The sequence below is a fragment of the Psammomys obesus genome, unplaced genomic scaffold (genome assembly GCF_907164565.1).
Source record: "Psammomys obesus unplaced genomic scaffold, mPsaObe1.curated_primary_1811, whole genome shotgun sequence".
Taxonomy (NCBI): Eukaryota; Metazoa; Chordata; class Mammalia; order Rodentia; family Muridae; genus Psammomys; species Psammomys obesus.
The window spans coordinates 1,451,260-1,468,768 of record NW_026596326.1 but is presented as its reverse complement, the minus strand read 5'-3'; the positions used below and the strand labels follow the sequence as shown (position 1 = coordinate 1,468,768).

The 17,509-nt window shown below is 41.4% G+C and overlaps 2 protein-coding genes across 2 annotated transcripts; both read left to right on the top strand.

Annotated features, from left to right (window-relative positions):
* Window positions 1–4,581: 4,581 nt before the first annotated feature.
* Window positions 4,582–5,523, top strand: LOC129669076 (olfactory receptor 10-like). Its single transcript, XM_055597170.1, has one exon. The coding sequence runs from the start codon at window positions 4,582–4,584 to the stop codon at window positions 5,521–5,523; it is 942 nt and encodes a 313-aa protein (XP_055453145.1).
* Window positions 5,524–15,760: 10,237 nt separating this feature from the next.
* LOC129669067 (olfactory receptor 10-like) lies at window positions 15,761–16,690 on the top strand. The gene has a single exon (XM_055597162.1). It carries the CDS (start codon window positions 15,761–15,763, stop codon window positions 16,688–16,690), a length of 930 nt encoding a protein of 309 aa, XP_055453137.1.
* Window positions 16,691–17,509: the final 819 nt, after the last annotated feature.

Here is a 17,509-nt window from a genome sequence, read left to right as displayed (position 1 = left end):
GGCAGCGAGCCAGTCATGGAATTGTATAATTCCAGGGCTTGGGAGGAAAGGCAGGAGGATGTAAGGTCAAGGTCTGCCTAGACTTCCCAGTGAGTTTCTGTCTTTTAAAGAAAGGCTATCTTGAAGGACATAAGAAGAAGATTGTTCCTGATTGCTGATCATACATGTTATTTATAGAGCTCATGTGCTGGCACAGAGATGTGTGGACATGCTCAGACATAAACACATTTTAACACAGATGACTACTGACTATTATATTTCAGAAAGCAAATACATAAATGTCAAAATGCCTCATGCGTGCCAAGGAGATTAGAAATAGGGATTCAACCTTTAATGACTTGAGATCAGAAAAATAAGGAAAACCATGGCTGAACAGGAGGGCCCAAACAGTCCCAATTATTCAGTTTAGTGCAGGAACACTTTTCTAACATCCTGAAATGTTCAACTTTCAGAATTTGATATGGAAACTTTTACTTTTTGAGACTATCAAACTTTTACTAGACCGTCTGTTTTTATGCTTTTTTACTTTAAAATTTCTCTTCATATTGGGCCACAAAGATGTAAAGTCTTAGCAGAATAATTTTTGAACTGCTAGCTGGTGGCCAAGAGGAAAGCACTCGGACGTTGCATTGGCTAACAGAATTTCATTTTCTTTGTTGGATGAAAGATGTGTCCAATATGAAAAATGCAAATTGCTGAACTGTTGCTTGACTTGAATATGGAACGCAGTGAAATGTGAAGGTCATTATTTTTCTCTGTGCATGGAGAGTAGTCAGTTGGAAAAGATCTGTGTCTGTTTTTGTACCCTAATGCATCTGCCTCATCTTCACCCACATGTTCTGGGCTCATGCGGCACCTGCTGCCCAGTCCCTGAGCCAGTATGACAAAGCTCAAAATCAGCCTGAGTCATGAGCTGTGCAACCAGGAATAGTGTGTGGCATCTGTCAACGGCCCAGCGTTGGATTCATGTGAGGAGCAGTCTACAAGCGTTCTTGAAAGATGCAAAAGTCTCCCCAAGAGATTTTCCTTGGATGATTTCGGAACCTGTGTATAATCAAGAAGACCAGTTACCAGAGTCAAGAAAAGAGTGACAGAAAACTCTATGAATGACTGAGAAGGTCACTGATTTCCCAGTGATGGGTACATAAGCAGTGTGCAGACGGGAGGGACGGGGAGCTGTGAATTGATGGCATCAGTCTTGAGATAAATTTAACGGGACATTTCAGATAAACATGAGTATTGTGATGGGGAAGAGCAGCGTGTCATCTGCAGGACTCCAGGGACTAAAAGGCAGTACATATCCCCCAAACGATCTCATAAGCAGCTACATGTGTCAAGATCTTGCTTATACAGAAGAAAGTCAATAGGGAAGTGGTGGGAAAGCCTTCACCTTTGAATCTACCTAGTACCGGGAACCTCACCTTGCACACCAGATTTCCAAATAAAAGAACAGATCTCAACAGATCTCAAGAACATCTCTTGTCATGGCCCAGTTTTTAAGCAATACTGAAATTGCTATAAGATTTGGTGCTCTATTGAGAAACTGATAAAAAGCTAGTATAAGGGACTTCTTCAGGGTCAAGGACCTGTGAAGAACTTTCATGTAGCAGTCATTATTCTAGGCACCAATAATGAAAGGCCGGATGAGATGGGATTTAATTTCAGACACAGTGACTATACCGAACATTATTCCAGAACTGGTTGCGTGAGGTGGAGTGAAAAAAAATAAAGGATTTTAGCCAGAAAAAGTAGAAATGATAGATCGAGGAGTCAAAAATATAATTATCCATAAGTATGGCAGGAGTAACTGAAGGACACAATGGGGAAAGACAAAAGGCTAGGGAATTGCACAGGAGTTGTATTTAACAAGTCCTGGGTCTGAGAATGTGTACAGGTATGAGAGTGCATGTATGGAAAGACATGACCTTCATGTTTTTTTCTGAACCACAATAGTTACAGCTTTGTATCATTTTTTTTTGTCTGGGCTTTGCTTGCATTTGATAGAAATCAGTAAGTCAGTACTGGTGATTTTTTATTTACCTTTTTTGGCCAATACATCCCAGGTCATTTTCATTTTCTACTTTTTAAATAAGTGGCTAAAAAGCTTTCCATTTCATCTCTTCCATTCTGTTTTTTGTCCAGCCATAATTTTGGAGTTGAGCTGAACTCTGCCTAACATATGTGATGGCCATTTAGTGGTCTACAGCATCTTGCTCTGATTTGTCAAGATCCTTTAGGATTGCGGTTCCAGCTCCTTCATATAATCAATCTAACTGTGCACTGCAAGTATATTAAGCTCTCAGCTTAATAAACATCATAAACATCATAAACATCACTGAGAGAGGAAAGACAACGAAAGTCCTTGAGAAGCAGTATGACGGTGTTCTTTCCTAGTGCAAGAAAATAAATATTGCTGGGATTTTTTTTTTACAGTACCAGGCATGGTACCAGAAGTTAAATGCACTCATTAAGAAGTTCGACAACATTTGTTGGGAGCCCTTTTCCCCCAAGCAGTGAATTGGTAAATGAGTGACTAATTGAGAAGACTCAAAGGCATGACATCTGACACCTGACACCTGACGGCTGTGTAGACAGACCGCTGATAGAGGTACATGCTGTGTATGACTTTCAGAATGTTTCACAGCACTTAAAAACCATCACAATCTTGAAAATAAATTATTTTATACTTATGTGAAGCAAGCCTCCTGCACAGGTGATAAAAAGTCCATATTGGGGGGTGTGCCTGTGACCTTCATAGACAGATGTACTCAACTATCACGGTCATTCAAAACCATCTCACGTGTCCTGGTTACACCACATGCATATTCACACTGTGTCTCACAGTTCTTCTTTTGAAGAATTTGCAATACTTCCCACAGAGACTTCAGGTACGGTAGTTATTTTTTCTAGCACTAGGGCTCTGGTGATGACTTCCAGAATAATAGACTCAGTGAAGAGAAGAATGTGTTAATTTGACAAAACTGCTTTTAGATGGTTGAAGGTTTCCTCGGTTGCTAACACCTTTTTCTGCTCTCCTAGATCCTATTTGGATTTTTTTTTTAAACTATGATAAATGTCCACTTATAAAAGAAAATTACCTTTATCCAGACCCCGCTAATACAGTTTACTAGAGTGCATGCATAGTTAATTCTCAAAGTTGCTGAAAGCTATGGATTTTCATGGGATTGGAAAGGAGAGTCAAATGCTTCACTCAGGTTATTTAATATCTACTATATGCCATGAAGGAAATTAGCCTTAATGTAATGCCTCTTATATAAGACATTAACTTTTTTTTATTGGCTGCTTTCCTAAGTACCTAACATCTTCTCAGTTTGGAAGAGGACAAAGAAGTGTAAAATTTTGTAGCGAGTTAATTGTAGGCATCATTGATGGGGATGGGGCAGTTAAAAATCCTGTGTTACTCAATGAAAAGCAGTATGAAAGTGTGGGTAGAAACCATACCAACAAAGAAGACATCTTTTCTGGGAAGCTCAGAGATGGGTTGTATCAGTGGGGCGAAAGCGGGAGCATGTTCCAGGCATGGCGATACATAAGAAGTCGTATATTGATTGCAAGCAATTGTGTTTCTCTGCAGGGACGGATCTATATTCCTCTCAATCATTCTGAGAGATGACTGCTGCCATGACTGGGCCTTCTGGGAGTGCTACATGGATCAGGGACACTCAGCAAAGGGAAGCAGATAAGCACTAGGTGGGCAGATTTGTGACCTCAGCCTGGTTAATTCTGGATCTTTAGCTACTTGCGGAATTCTGCCTCACAGACCAAAACGAGGAACACATGAGAACAGCCCTAGCACTATGTTTTTGCAAAGTTCATGATCTATGTTTTCATTTTAGTTCTCTTAGGTGCTGGGGATTGGAGACAGGATCTTACACATGATAGACAACATCTTCATCAGTCATCTCCGCCATGACTCCACCTTAGAGTTTTAATATTGTTACCAATTCTTTGAGAATTTCATACACTGTGCTTTCACCATATTCACCCCTCCCCAAATTCTCCCATAACCACCTTCTTTACTCTTCCATCCAACTTTGAAATCCTGTCTTTTTTTTTTTCTCTCTCTCTCTCTTTCTCCAATTCAGTCTGGTTTGTGTTACCCAGCTAGTCTTGAGGTATTTGTGTTCAACCGACTAGGGGGTCACATCCTTAAATAAAACTGACTTTCTCTGTCTCTCAGCAGATATCAGATACCAACATTAGATTTTTAAATGCAGTTTCCCACGTGACTGCATTTGGATTCACATCTCAGTGCTGTCAGGGACACACCATAGATTCTCTCTACCTTCAGACAAAGAAGTATTGGACCCGAAGGACTGAGTTGTCTGGAAAAATCTAGACAGCAAGATTGGAGTTCTAACAAGGGCCTCAACACCTTAAGCTGGTAATCTCCTATATGAAGATCAAAATAGAATACTGGACATATGGGATCGAATAGCAAACTAGGAGATGCCAAGCATAATTTTGGGGTATTTCTAGAATACTGGGAGTAGTATTTTAACCCATACTCTTTATAGGAAACAATGAGTTGAGTTTTGGTATTTGTGCAAGTGAAAGGCTATGGAAAATCTCAACACCAGTTCACAAGAGAGTTTTGTTTTGGTGGGTTTCTCAGATTGGCCTCAACTGCAGGTCTTCCTTTTTGTCATTATTTTGATTTTCTACTCCCTAACTATCTTTGGCAATACCATCATCATCACTCTTGCAAGACTAGACCTTCGACTACACACTCCCATGTACTTCTTCCTCTCCCACCTCTCCGTCCTGGACCTCTGCTACACCACCAGCACTGTGCCCCAGCTCCTGATCAACCTTCAGAGACTTGATAGGACCATCAGCTATGGAGGGTGTGTGGCCCAGCTCTTCATTTTCCTGTCTCTGGCCTCCACGGAATGTTTGATTTTGGTGGCGATGGCCTTCGACCGTTATGCCGCTGTGTGTCGCCCACTCCACTACACTACCATCATGCACCCTGTTCTCTGCCAGGCGTTGGCCATGTCCTCCTGGGTGGGAGGCCTCGTGAACTCTCTGATCCAGACAGGGCTTGTTATGGCCATGCGTCTCTGTGGCCATCAAATCAATCACTTCTTCTGTGAAATGCCCACATTCCTGAAGCTGGCCTGTGAGGACATGGAAGGGACAGAGGCTAAGATGTTTGTGGCCAGGATACTATTCCTGGTCTGCCCTGCAGTACTGATTCTAGGCTCCTATGCTCACATTGTTAAGGCTGTACTGAAAGTCAAGTCAATGTCTGGACGCAGAAAGGCTTTTGGGACTTGTGGGTCTCACCTAGTGGTGGTTTCTCTCTTTTATGGATCAGGTATTTATACATATCTTCAACCAGTCCACAGGTATTCTGAGAGCAAGGGGAAGTTTGTTGCCCTTTTTTATACTATCGTCACCCCCATGTTCAACCCTCTGATCTACACGCTGAGGAACAAGGATGTAAAGGGGGCTCTATGGAGGGTGCTGGGGAGAGGCACAGACTCAGAGGGGAGATGAGAAGCGCTAGTACCGTTTCTGTGGTAGCTCTCATCTCTAGAATCCCATCTTGATCTTCCACTGCTCACAGAAAACAATCCAGTAGTTCTCCGGATTTCAGTGCCTTCCTTTTGAGTACATATATATTGAGATGCTTTGTAGGTCAGTGTCTATGGTCTTCGTGCAAAACAGAGTAAGCTGTGATCCATATCACAATTTTCCACAAGAATATACTTGAGGAACATAGTCTGGCCACACTGGAATGCAGTAATGGAAGGCAGATATTTGAGACAGTGATGGGAGACACAATTAAATGCGACATCACTTTTCACCAAGTCAATGATTTCCAACACAGATGACACTGTGCCTAAATATGTAAGTCATTAGCTCACTCTGGCCCTGATCATATCCTCCCAACATCTTAAGACCTGTTTCTCTTTCCTGACATTTGCTTCCCTTCTAGCTTTCTCAAGGCTTCTATTCCTCAGAAAATAAGGAGATCATAGTCTGAGACACTTTACCCAACATATAGAGCTTTTGCTCTTATGTAGGGAGCCTCCTGAACAAGCTTTGACAGTCTCATTCCAATATTCCAAATAGATTGAAGGCACTAACATAAAAAATGAAGAATATTCTTTGTTTTTGGAAAATCAAATGGGTGATTATGTGTCCTTTATCTTGGAGATCATTTTGACAATAGGAAATTTAACTGATACATAATTAGGAATGTCATTGAAGAGGAGGTGATTTCCTAAGACCACCACCTTGTTTCTTATGTGGGTTCTTTGACAGGGTAAAATAACCAAATTCATACAAAGCTGATTGCCAAAGGAAAAAAGCATACCAGGTTTATTAGTTTACATGTATATGAAGAGCTTCACAGAAGAGTTACTTTCAAAAAACAAACACTGAAACAAGGGGTTTCTAAACTTTTCAGGCAAAAAACAAATAATTTGTGATGAACTGGCAAACAAATGGATTGCTAACAAAGTAGTAGATTCTAGAGGTTTCAACAAGAGACAAACCTGTAGGTATAAAAGCAAGCTTAAGGTGAGTGTTGCTTTAGTGGGTTTATTTGTTCAGAGTCATTACAACACTACAACACTAGTCTTGGTGACATAAGTCAAAATCACCATGATTTCTAGCTTGCAGGAAAAGACAGGCTAGATAGGTGTGCCTCAAGTTGCATTTTCTTATATGATTTCAGCCTCAGGTAATCTATATTCCAATATTATTTCTACTTTATTTTATTTTTTGAGATAGCCTAGTCTTGAGCCATTCAGTAGTTTTGGAGGGCAGTATGATGTTTCAATAGACAGGTACAATGTGCAATAATCATTTTGTCCACTGGCATGTCTGTCACCTCAGACATGCGTTATTCTTTGTTGTGAAAACAATCATAATCATCTCAACTAGCCGTTTTTGAAATGTACAGTTAAATACTGTCAACCATTGCTATCCAATGTGCTGTAAAATTTTAGGTATTATTATTATTCATAACAGGATAGGCAAACACAGCCAGTAATTTCCTGGAGTTCATTAGTCACTGGGATACATAATAGGAGATTATAAAGTCCCATTCAAAATGAGCTGTCTATGGCATATTGGATAAGGAAATAGAATGAGAAGTCATACTGGGCATATAGCTACCATGTCGGGTAGGAATAGAGACGGGTTGCAATGCAAGACCAGCAACAGCCCATGCTACAGAACCTAGTCGCTTGGAGCTATAAGGTTCGGGTCTGGGAATGCACCCTAACTTTTGGATGAGGACTCCCAACGCCATGTCTCCTGGTTGTGCCACATTGAGGGCAAAAAAGAATTGTAGATCAGGAATTCTCAAGGCTAAGGTTTACAACAGTAATTCCTTTTGCTTCTGAGAATTTTGCTATCAAAGATTTAATGAATTTAAAATTTTTTCTTTCCATTGTTTGAGAATTCGTATATGCATATAATGCCTTTTGACAAACTCCTCCCTCCTCGCTCCGCTCTGGCTCCTCCCCTACTACCCTATGGCTCTCTCCTTCCAGGTCCATGTGCTCAGTGTTTAAACCCACTGCATCCACTTACCTGCCTTTATGGGCACGTGGGCAGGACCATCTGTGAAAGCGTATGTTGCCACTCCAAGAACATATCCTTGAAGAAAACCGACACGCTCCAGCATCACCAGTTGTCACTAGCTTCTCAGTCAGGGCTTCATGAGCCCTTCCTCTTCCTTTTTGGCTGATCCCATCTTGTTTACGTTGAGCATGTGATCAAAGCCAGTATCACCACACATGTGCAACAGCCCTGTCACCCCTGGAAAACACTCTTTCACTGCAGGTGTTCAATGCCTCTGGCTCTTTCAGTCTTTCTAAACCTCCTCTTGCCATGATAGCTAAGCTTTGTGGGCAGAGAATTAACATAACTGTCCCCTTTAGAGCTGAGCACTTCAGACTCTTAGTCTCTGCATGTTGAATAACTGTGCTTCTCTGTATTTGCTGTCATCTACTGCAAAAATTGAGAATAGATTTTTTTCATAGTGTATTCTAATCATGGTTCTCCCTCCATGAAAATCATCCCAGATCCTCCCCACTTTTCTATCCACCCAAATACACACCCTTTATTTCTGTCTCTCTCTCTTTCTCTCTTACTCTCTCATTAGAAAATTAAAAAAACAAACCAGACAGTGACAAAACAAAAATACAAAATTGAAAACCATACTATTTAAACAAAAGCCTGGTAAGGTTTTTTAAAAAATGTCAAACAAAGATTATGAGAGAAACATCCTCCAAAAATACCACTGTTGTGGTACGGGGGAAGCACCAGCAGCCTTCCTTTTTGCTCAGAGCCCTCCCCCCCATTTTTCCTCTGGGCTCTGGCCTTATTACCTCTCCAGAATCCTCAGAATTAAACTACCTGCAGCTGGCAAAACGCCTCTCTGAGAGCCTGCATGAGGCAAATACTTTGCTGCTGTGGACAATCTGAATCAGTCCCATATCCTATGCCAATATCCATCATCAGGAAATCCAGAAGTCCAGGTAACAAGCAAACCACCAAACAGCAAAGCCAGCAGCAGGACAAACCAGCAGCCAGCAGCCCTCCTCTGACTTGCCCAAGCCGCCTCTCCTTCATCTGGGCTGTCATATTTATACCCCTCAAAGTCCTCAGAATTCAAATAATTCCAGCTGGCAAAGACCACTCTCCTCACAAGACAATTAACAGCTGTGGACAAATTAAAATCCCCCACTTGGAATTATAACAAAAACATGTTTACATATCATAAACCAAAACATCCACAATGTACTACTGAGTTCACCTTGTTTGGGCCACCTACTGGCCAAACCATGAGGCCTACCCTTAAGTGTGGTTTGTACACCCATTGAGAATCTGGGGGAGAGAACTAGTTTTTCTATACTTCAAGATTTAGTGAATTTATTTATTTATTTATTTCAGTTACGACACAATCCAAATCAAGGCAGAGAAGAAAGCCTTCTCACCTAAACAAAAAATTGTATTTGTGCCTGCCATGCTAAGTCACCTGAGGGATCACAACGGTAACCCTTGAAGGTGCTTCACTGGAAAACATTGGGCAAGCTTAGTCGTCAGAGGCAGCCATTACAGAACTGAAGGCCCATCTTCCCCTTAGAGGGAGAGGCTTTCCTGCTTTCATGGTTTTACTCTTTGCAGAGATGGCAAAGTCTCAAAAAAAAAAAAAAACACCCAAAAGCATGGAATTTGTGGAGGGCAGTTTTCTCAGTGCCCTGGTTCCCTATTGGCCCCTTAAAAAAATCTCCCTTTTTCTGCCTGAGTCTGAATTACCAAAACAAAAACAAAAACCAAAAACTTATTTTCAGGTTTATTGTGGCTAAAACAGGATTAAAATGAGAAAAAAAGATACATTAATTATTGGTTGTGACATACAATATTTTGTATTTTATTTGGAGTTTTTCATCAAGGAGATAAATCTTTAGTTGGCTCACAGTCACACACGGGGGAGATAAAAGTGTTGTGTGAGGAGTCTATAAAAGGAAATGAATTCAGGTGTGTGGCCAAATACCAAATGAGACATGGAATTTGGTCTGACTGATGATAGGACTTGGGACAAAGCAGAGGACATATGAGTCACCTCAATATGTAGACTCTCAGGATTAAGTACGGTATCTTGAGAGGATGTTCGATGGAGCTGTTTGATTTGGAGGAAACATAGAGACTAGATGGACCTGAGGGCTATAAGGAGAGTCTTTGAGAGTCTGCCAACTGCTTATAATTGCCACATGAGGGCACAGAGGTCTCCAAGGCCATACTTGATGAACAATTTTTTTTTGGTAGGGAAGAATAGATAATACCTCCGGGACAGAAAGAACTGAGGTGTTCTCACTCTGAGGGTCAGGAGATGTGCAGATAACCTTAAAATCTAGAGGCACTCTGATAAAGCACCAGGTCCTACCTGGTCTCGCTGAGGAGAATAAAGGCTGGCTGGATAGAGGGGTGCCCGACCTTCTATTAATCATGACTTCTCCAGGACCAGACTCCTCTGCCAAGACCTCTATCCCATAAAAGAAATAAGTGCCTCAGGCAAATAAGTCTACCTTGAACCTCTGTAGATACAGACAGTCTCAAATGTTTCGCACAATCCGGGAGCTCTGGGTGAGTAATACTCTAGGTGAGTGATACTCGGGATTCACAGTCTACTATTTTCAAAAGGTACTATTTCCACTGGGCAATTGGCACTGGGTTTCCACTCCAAACTTTCCTGGTTGGAGCACATTAAAATATTAAGTTTATATTAAAAACAGGTTTTATTATTAATAGTCTTCATTGGCATCTACTCTATCGCCTAAACATGTACAACATATTAAAATTTCAAATTTCAAAACTGGGAAGACTTCTTAGAAACCTAGACAATGAGAAGGAATCCATCCTCAGGCAGAGACATAAAATAAGTAATTTGTCAGCTTAGTCTTTCATGTCAAAAAAGCTAGCTGGATTCAAACCATGATTTCATAGAAGAATACTCACAATGTCATCATGTTGTTTGGAGTAATTATCAGTATTGGAGGTCACCCTGAATTTAAAAACATGTGGGATAATATAGGAGGATGTGTGGTTCCAGTCTGGAGAGACAATATCCAGATCAGAAAGCTACCAAGCCTGTAGGTGAGCATGTGGGCAGGGGACTGGTTTGGTGGCTGATTAGGTTTGATAGTGAGCCCATATGTGTGTTGGAGGTTGTTCTGATGCTAGCCCTCAACATCTGGTTAAACCTATTCTTGTTGTGTAAACCTGCTGCACAAGTCATTCTATCTGATTGACTGATTAAAACAGCCTATAGCTGGGCAGGGCAGAATGGGTAGGCATGGTTAAGGTTACTGAGCTTCAGATTCCAGAGAAACACAGGAACCAGATGGCTAGGAAGAGAAGAAAAAGGAAGACACCCCAATGGGTTAGTGTGGAGGAAACAAACAAACAAACAAACACATAGGCAGACAGGAAGGACTCCAATAATGGAGTGAAAAGACCCAGGTGAAGAATATAAGCAAGTACCATAGGATTGTGGGTGGAAGGTAGACCAGGTGAGGAGGATTAAGGTGGATGGCATTGGATGGGGGCTAGGAGATGGATGATGAGGATATTGAGACCGTGTAAGTGAAATATCTGCCTGGCCCATGGTAAATAAGGCAATTATAAAATCTAATAGGTGTCTGTGTCTTATTGTTGTGATAGTGGGTTAGAAAATACCACCATGGTAATGGTAGGACTAATAATAAACCTTATATAGCCCAACACTCATTTTTTATTTACTACAACATCCCAGAACATGATGAGAGCACTTCCTGTGTGGCATAACAGAAAGATGGGACCTTAGATTAGACTGTAAAATGCACAGTTCACAGTGAAGGTGATCAGAAAAGAATTCCTGAGAGCACCTACCCTTGCTCAGACAGAAGATTAAATGTTGTGGTTTGAATAGGACTGCATTGCGGTCTGACAATATTAAATTAGTGGAGTGGCATGAAAGGAGAAAGAACGCGTGCTGCTGGAAAAGAATTTCAAACACGAGTCCTGGAAAGCAGTTGTGGAGATTATGCATAGGCACAGTTGGCTGTTCACGCATTCACACACACAAACACACAGAAAGCAGGACACAGGTAACCACTGACCTTTCCGTGGCCAAAAATAAAATACACAAATGTCAAGAGTGCTTTGTGTGGCCCAAAGAGATTTGGTAAGAGAAACAAACTTTTAAAAGACATACAAAACAAAGATCAGGGCTGGGAAGTATTCTGCACCATCTCAGTATATCATCCAATGACTTCAGGGACCTTTTCTACAATATTCTGACCCAATCCTCACTTCTGAGGGAGCAGGTACCTTCCCAGGTATGGGAGAATCATATCCTGGCCCTGAGGTGTGTTTTCAGATCACTTCTTTCTTTTTTCAGTTCTGCTTATTCTAAGCCACAATCTGCCTCTTGGAAATGTCACCAGGGAGTCTAAGCCCAGATCTCTTTAGAACAGAGCAAGTTGTGTGTGTTTCTAAGGTGCAGGTTTTATACAATTTACTGATTGTTTTCTGATCCCAACGCTCTATCTAAATCACCTGCTCCATATCTAAGAGGTTTACATACTTTGTCACCCTTATTGTCCTTTGTTCTTTTACCAGAGTTTTAAAGCAACCTACCACTGAGGGCCTGCTTAGTATTCCATATTCTACCAGACCACCAGGCATTATTTTTTTATTGAAGGATGAAGTTTTTGGAAGGTAGTTGCAGATGGATAGGGTGGAAATACAAGCCATCATGAAATGGTTATTTGTCAGATAAACAACATGTTCTTCTTTGCCAAAATTCAGTATTTGAGCAATATGAAGTAAAATAGAAATTTTAAGTGTCACCTTCACATGGCACTATTTTCCTTTATATGTGGACATCTTGTGATTGAGTAAAGTCTGTTGGCCATGTGTCCCGCCCCACCTCTCATCCACAGGCACTGGACTCCCACAGGAACCTTGTGTTTCCCAGTCCCTGAGCAAGTGTGAGCACAGTCTAATCATTGCCTGGGATATGAGAGACAGGACTGGAAACGATGTGGGGGACCTACCAGCCATTTGTATGTAAGTTCATATGTGAAGAAATTTGAATCTGATTTTGAAAGATGGAAAAGGCTCCCGGTAGATTTTCATTTTCTGATTTCCCAGTATGGATACAATGACACTGACTTCCACATCCAAGCCCAGGAAGGAGTAGAGAAAAGCTCTGTGAGAGACAGAAAGTTGTCATAGCTGCAACAGGGGGTACCTAAGTGATGGGCACACAGGGAGACGGAGATGAGCCTTACTAGACACAGACAGCCAGTAGCATCGGTTTCAGATGAGATTTGGATTTTCACCTCAGTCAGCATGGCTGTTGTTGTTCTGAAGATCAGAGCATCTCTGAAGAGCCCTGGGGACCAGAACATCAGACCCTTTCTCCCAGAGAAGTGACACACAAGCAGGCCAGAGTCTTTGTGTGGCAGATGAAAGTCAATACGGTGGAGCAGAGACGGAAGGAACTTTACGTTACAGTCAAGATGGTGGTGAGACTCTCACTGCACACTAGATTCCAAACACAAAGACCAGACCCCAGGAAACAGAGCTACGTCCTCACTCCACTGTCCACAAGACTGACACAAGGCAGTGCTTCATACCTCAGGACCTGTTCAAATCTGGAACAAGTCAGTGGCTGCAGGCTCAGGGGAGTATCAAGCATTCCCATGCATCTCTCATGACTCTAGGTACTAAAATCTTAAGTCTGAATAAGGCCAGCTCCCTAATTTGCCAAAAATAAACTATAAAAGCTTGATTTTTCATAGTTAGATTCACAGGAAAGTGGAAGACTAAAGATGTTTTCCAGAACATAATTGACATGATAATCCATGAGTCAAAGAAAGAAATTCCCATGACGATAGAAAAGAGAAATGAAGAAAACCATAGGGAGTAGCAGAGCATTTTACTGTGGATGAGGAAGTTAGACCAAAGCTTCATTCTCCAAGTTTTGATTTGAGAATGTGCACATGAATAAGAAAATACCTTTGGGTTTTGTCCCAAACTTAGGTTTTTTAAAAAATGGTGGTCTGTACCACCATTTTTACCAAATCTTAGCCTGCATTTGTTAAGATCCATTAGTCCAGTGGGCACTACGTATTCATGCTGAGTCTTTGGACACTACTCCTTAGTCACTTTCTCATTTCCACTTTTAAAATAAATGGTTGTCAAATGGTCTCCTCAGTTCTATCTGTGTCTAGCTGAGGTTTTAAAGCTCAGTTAAATTTTGCCTGTTCGGTGTTGTTTTATAGACTATGGTAGACTAGTTAATGTCATATAGCCCTTGGTTACATTGTGTTAAAAATTGTTGGGGATTAGGATTTCAGGAATTTTTATACAATAATTGTTTTGATATTTGTTGAACTATAGGTATTTTCAGAATGTCTGCATAACAGTATTAATATACCTGAGATTAGAGTACACAGCGTGAGTTGCTAGCATTTAGCATACCACTAAAGGAGAATATGACAGTGTTAATTCTTTATTATTACACAGAAATAGTTATAGCTGAGATATTTGGGTGTTTATGAACAATACCAGGGTGTGGAACACATTCATTAATTCCCCTGGGAATGTTCACTGAGAGACTTTTATCCCTCCAGTGCTGCACTGTGAGATAAGGGCACAATTCTGAGTAAAGTCAGCAGATCCAGTTGGATGGCCTTTAAGGAATATTGGTAGGACACCGGAGTGTTAAAAGTTCAAACAACACATCTTCCCTAACTTAAGAATGTGTCTGAGTATATAATCCTTAGCACAACTATCTTGCATGTGCTGATTAAAGAAACATGTGAACTAACATTTTGTCTTTAGAATTTGCATTTTCTCCATCTTATCCCCAAAAGGGCACAAGTGTGATACTCAAATACATTCCTTGTAGCACTGATCCAGCATGGTGCCATTAGTGACCTCCTGATACAGATTTAATGAAAGGGCAATGTATGAAGTTGGCATAATTTCTCCTGTTATGCAGAGCTGAGACTTCTGTTAATCACTGATTTCTTTCTTTGTGATAAACTTTTTCATGTTTTTAGCCAGAAGAAATAGTAACCTTTAAAGGCAAGCAATTTTATGCACATTCACTGCCATAACTCATCAGTGTGCTCATGGTTAATTCTTAGGTTTCTTGGGAAGAATATTTTATGAAACTCAAGAGCAAATCAGATGTTTCACAGACACACACACAAAAGTTGTGTAACAATTTCATGTGCTGGATGAACATGACAGTAATTTAGCACTTGTCGATATGTTATAAGGGAAGACATGCCTTCTTTTTACTCGCTGTGTTTTCTGGTACCCAGAAACTCTGAGCTGTTGAGGAACTAGGAGATGTGAAAGATTTTCACTGGATGCAACAGATCCTAGAGAATATTGGTGCAAAGAACTTTGGATTGGAGAAACAAGAACAATACCTCCTGGGAAGTCCAAAGGTGGTTTGATCTGTTGTTTGAAAAGGTGCCACATCTCAAGCATGATGACTCATAAAGGGAAACAAACTTGTCATGAATAATTATCCCTTAAAATGATGGAACTCCATTCCTCTTAATCTTTTACATCAGAAGGTAGTGCTATGAGTGAGGCTTCCCAGATTGGTGCACTGATCATGTACAGTAAGCAGTGGGCAGCAGATATGCCAGAGGGGCAAACATGTGACCTCAGCTTGGTTAGCCCCAGGTCTTAATGAAGAGAAACACTGTGCCACAGAGAGCGAAAGAGAAGACTAGAATACCACATTCGTTTTTGCACTTTCAAATTTTCTTGCTTTCCTTGACTTTTGGAGTACTTGGAATCAAAGCCAAACACTCTCCCTGCCATGATGAACACCAGCCCTGCATTTGATATTTAAAATGCAGTTTCCAAGTTAGCGTATTTGGGTACAATTTCCATAGAACAGTTCTGCAAGGGAGGTAAGACATCACCTCTACCTTCAGAAAAGGAAACATCAGCTTCAAGGGATGGACAAATGTGGCTAAAGTTCTGGAACACACAGGAATAAGTTTCAAGCAAACGCCCTAACATCCTAATCCACTTATTTCTATAACAAGGCAAGAAAGAAAATTGGCAAATGGAACTGAACAGCAACATGGAAATCAAAGTGCCTGACTTAGAGAACACTGGAAATGTTGTTTAGATTCCTGGTCTTCATAGTGAGCACTAAGTTACTCCCTGCTATTGGTGCAAGAAAGAAGGGGCTATGGATAGTTTCAATGCCACTTTGGAAGACAGATTCCTTTTGGTGGGCTTTTCAGATTGGCCTCAACTGGAACTCATCCTTTTTGTCTTCATTTCAATTTTCTACTCTCTGACTGTCTTTGGCAACACCGCCATCATTGCTCTCTCCCGAATGGACCTGCGATTACACACTCCCATGTACTTCTTCCTCTCCAATCTCTCCTTCCTGGACCTCTGCTTCACAACTAGCACTGTGCCCCAGCTCCTGATCAACCTTCATGGGCGTGACAGGACCATCAGTTATGGTGGGTGCGTGGCCCAGCTGTTCATATATCTTGCCCTGGGCTCCACTGAGTGTGTGCTCTTGGTGGTGATGGCCTTTGACCGCTATGCTGCTGTGTGCCGTCCACTGCACTACACAACCATCATGCACCCCATTCTCTGCCAGGTATTGGCTATTGCTTCATGGGGAGGGGGATTTGTAAACTCTCTGATTCAGACAAGCCTCATGATGGCCATCCCTCTTTGTGGACACCAGCTGAACCACTTCTTCTGCGAGATGCCTGTGTTCCTCAAGTTGGCCTGTGAGGACACAGGGGGAACAGAGGCCAAGATGTTTGTGGCCAGAGTCATAATCTTGGTCTTCCCTGCAGCACTAATTCTTGGCTCCTATGCACACATTGCCAGGGCAGTGCTGAAGGTCAAGTCAATGGCTGGACGCAGAAAAGCTTTTGGGACATGTGGGTCCCACCTCCTGGTGGTTTCTCTGTTTTATGGTGCGGCCATTTACACATATTTACAACCCAAGAGTAGTTATTCTGAGAGCAAGGGAAAATTTGTTGCCCTTTTTTATACTATCGTCACCCCCATGCTCAACCCTCTGATCTATACCCTGAGGAACAAGGATGTGAAGGGGGCTCTGTGGAAGGTGCTAGGGAGAGCCACAGACTAGGGGCAGGAGAAGAAAGAAGGACCACTACAACTGAAGTCCAGCGAGTCTGAGCATGTGTTGCTTTCTTCTTTGGGAGTTGGAAGTCATGATCTCTTTAACGTTTTTCTCTTAGTGTCTTAGTTACAGAAGGGAGTAAAAGTTGATTTATCTCAAACGTAGCACAAGAATGTTTGAGAAGATGTTATATTCTCACCACCTGCAAAGAATAGAACAGTTGTGGAGGAATTTCTGAGTGTGAAGAAAGAGTTATTTGAACATGAAATGCCTTTTCCAAAGCCAGTGATGCTTAATGTATGTCATGTTCTTTGCCCATAGGCATAGACCATTGCTCGCCACTGGTTTCCTGGTTAGTTGCCAGCATCCTCTCATACCTCAGGGTTTAGATTCCTAGGCCATCTCTGCCTTTCTAGTTTTTTTAGTTCTCCCTGTTTTTAGAGACGAGAAGGAGAGTGTGGTCAGAAGTACTCCATCAAACATGTGAAGTTTAAACATGATGCCATTTAACTAAACACTTAAAGAAATTACAAAATCGGTAAAACAGCACCAAATAAGAAAACATCGAAATCCACACAGATGGGTCGCAGGTTTGTTTGTTGCCATGGTGAAGAGACTTCCATTGAAGAAAAAAGAAGAATTGAAATGATTGCAAAAGCAGTAAACATTGAGAAAGTTGTATAATAAATAGATAGATAGATAGATAGATAGATAGATAGATAGATAGATAGATAGATAGATAGACAGACAGACAGATGGAAAGAAAAGGGAAGAAGACAGTAGCATCAGTGAACGCAGAGATGAGCTAGTGTGGTGAGGTGGAGT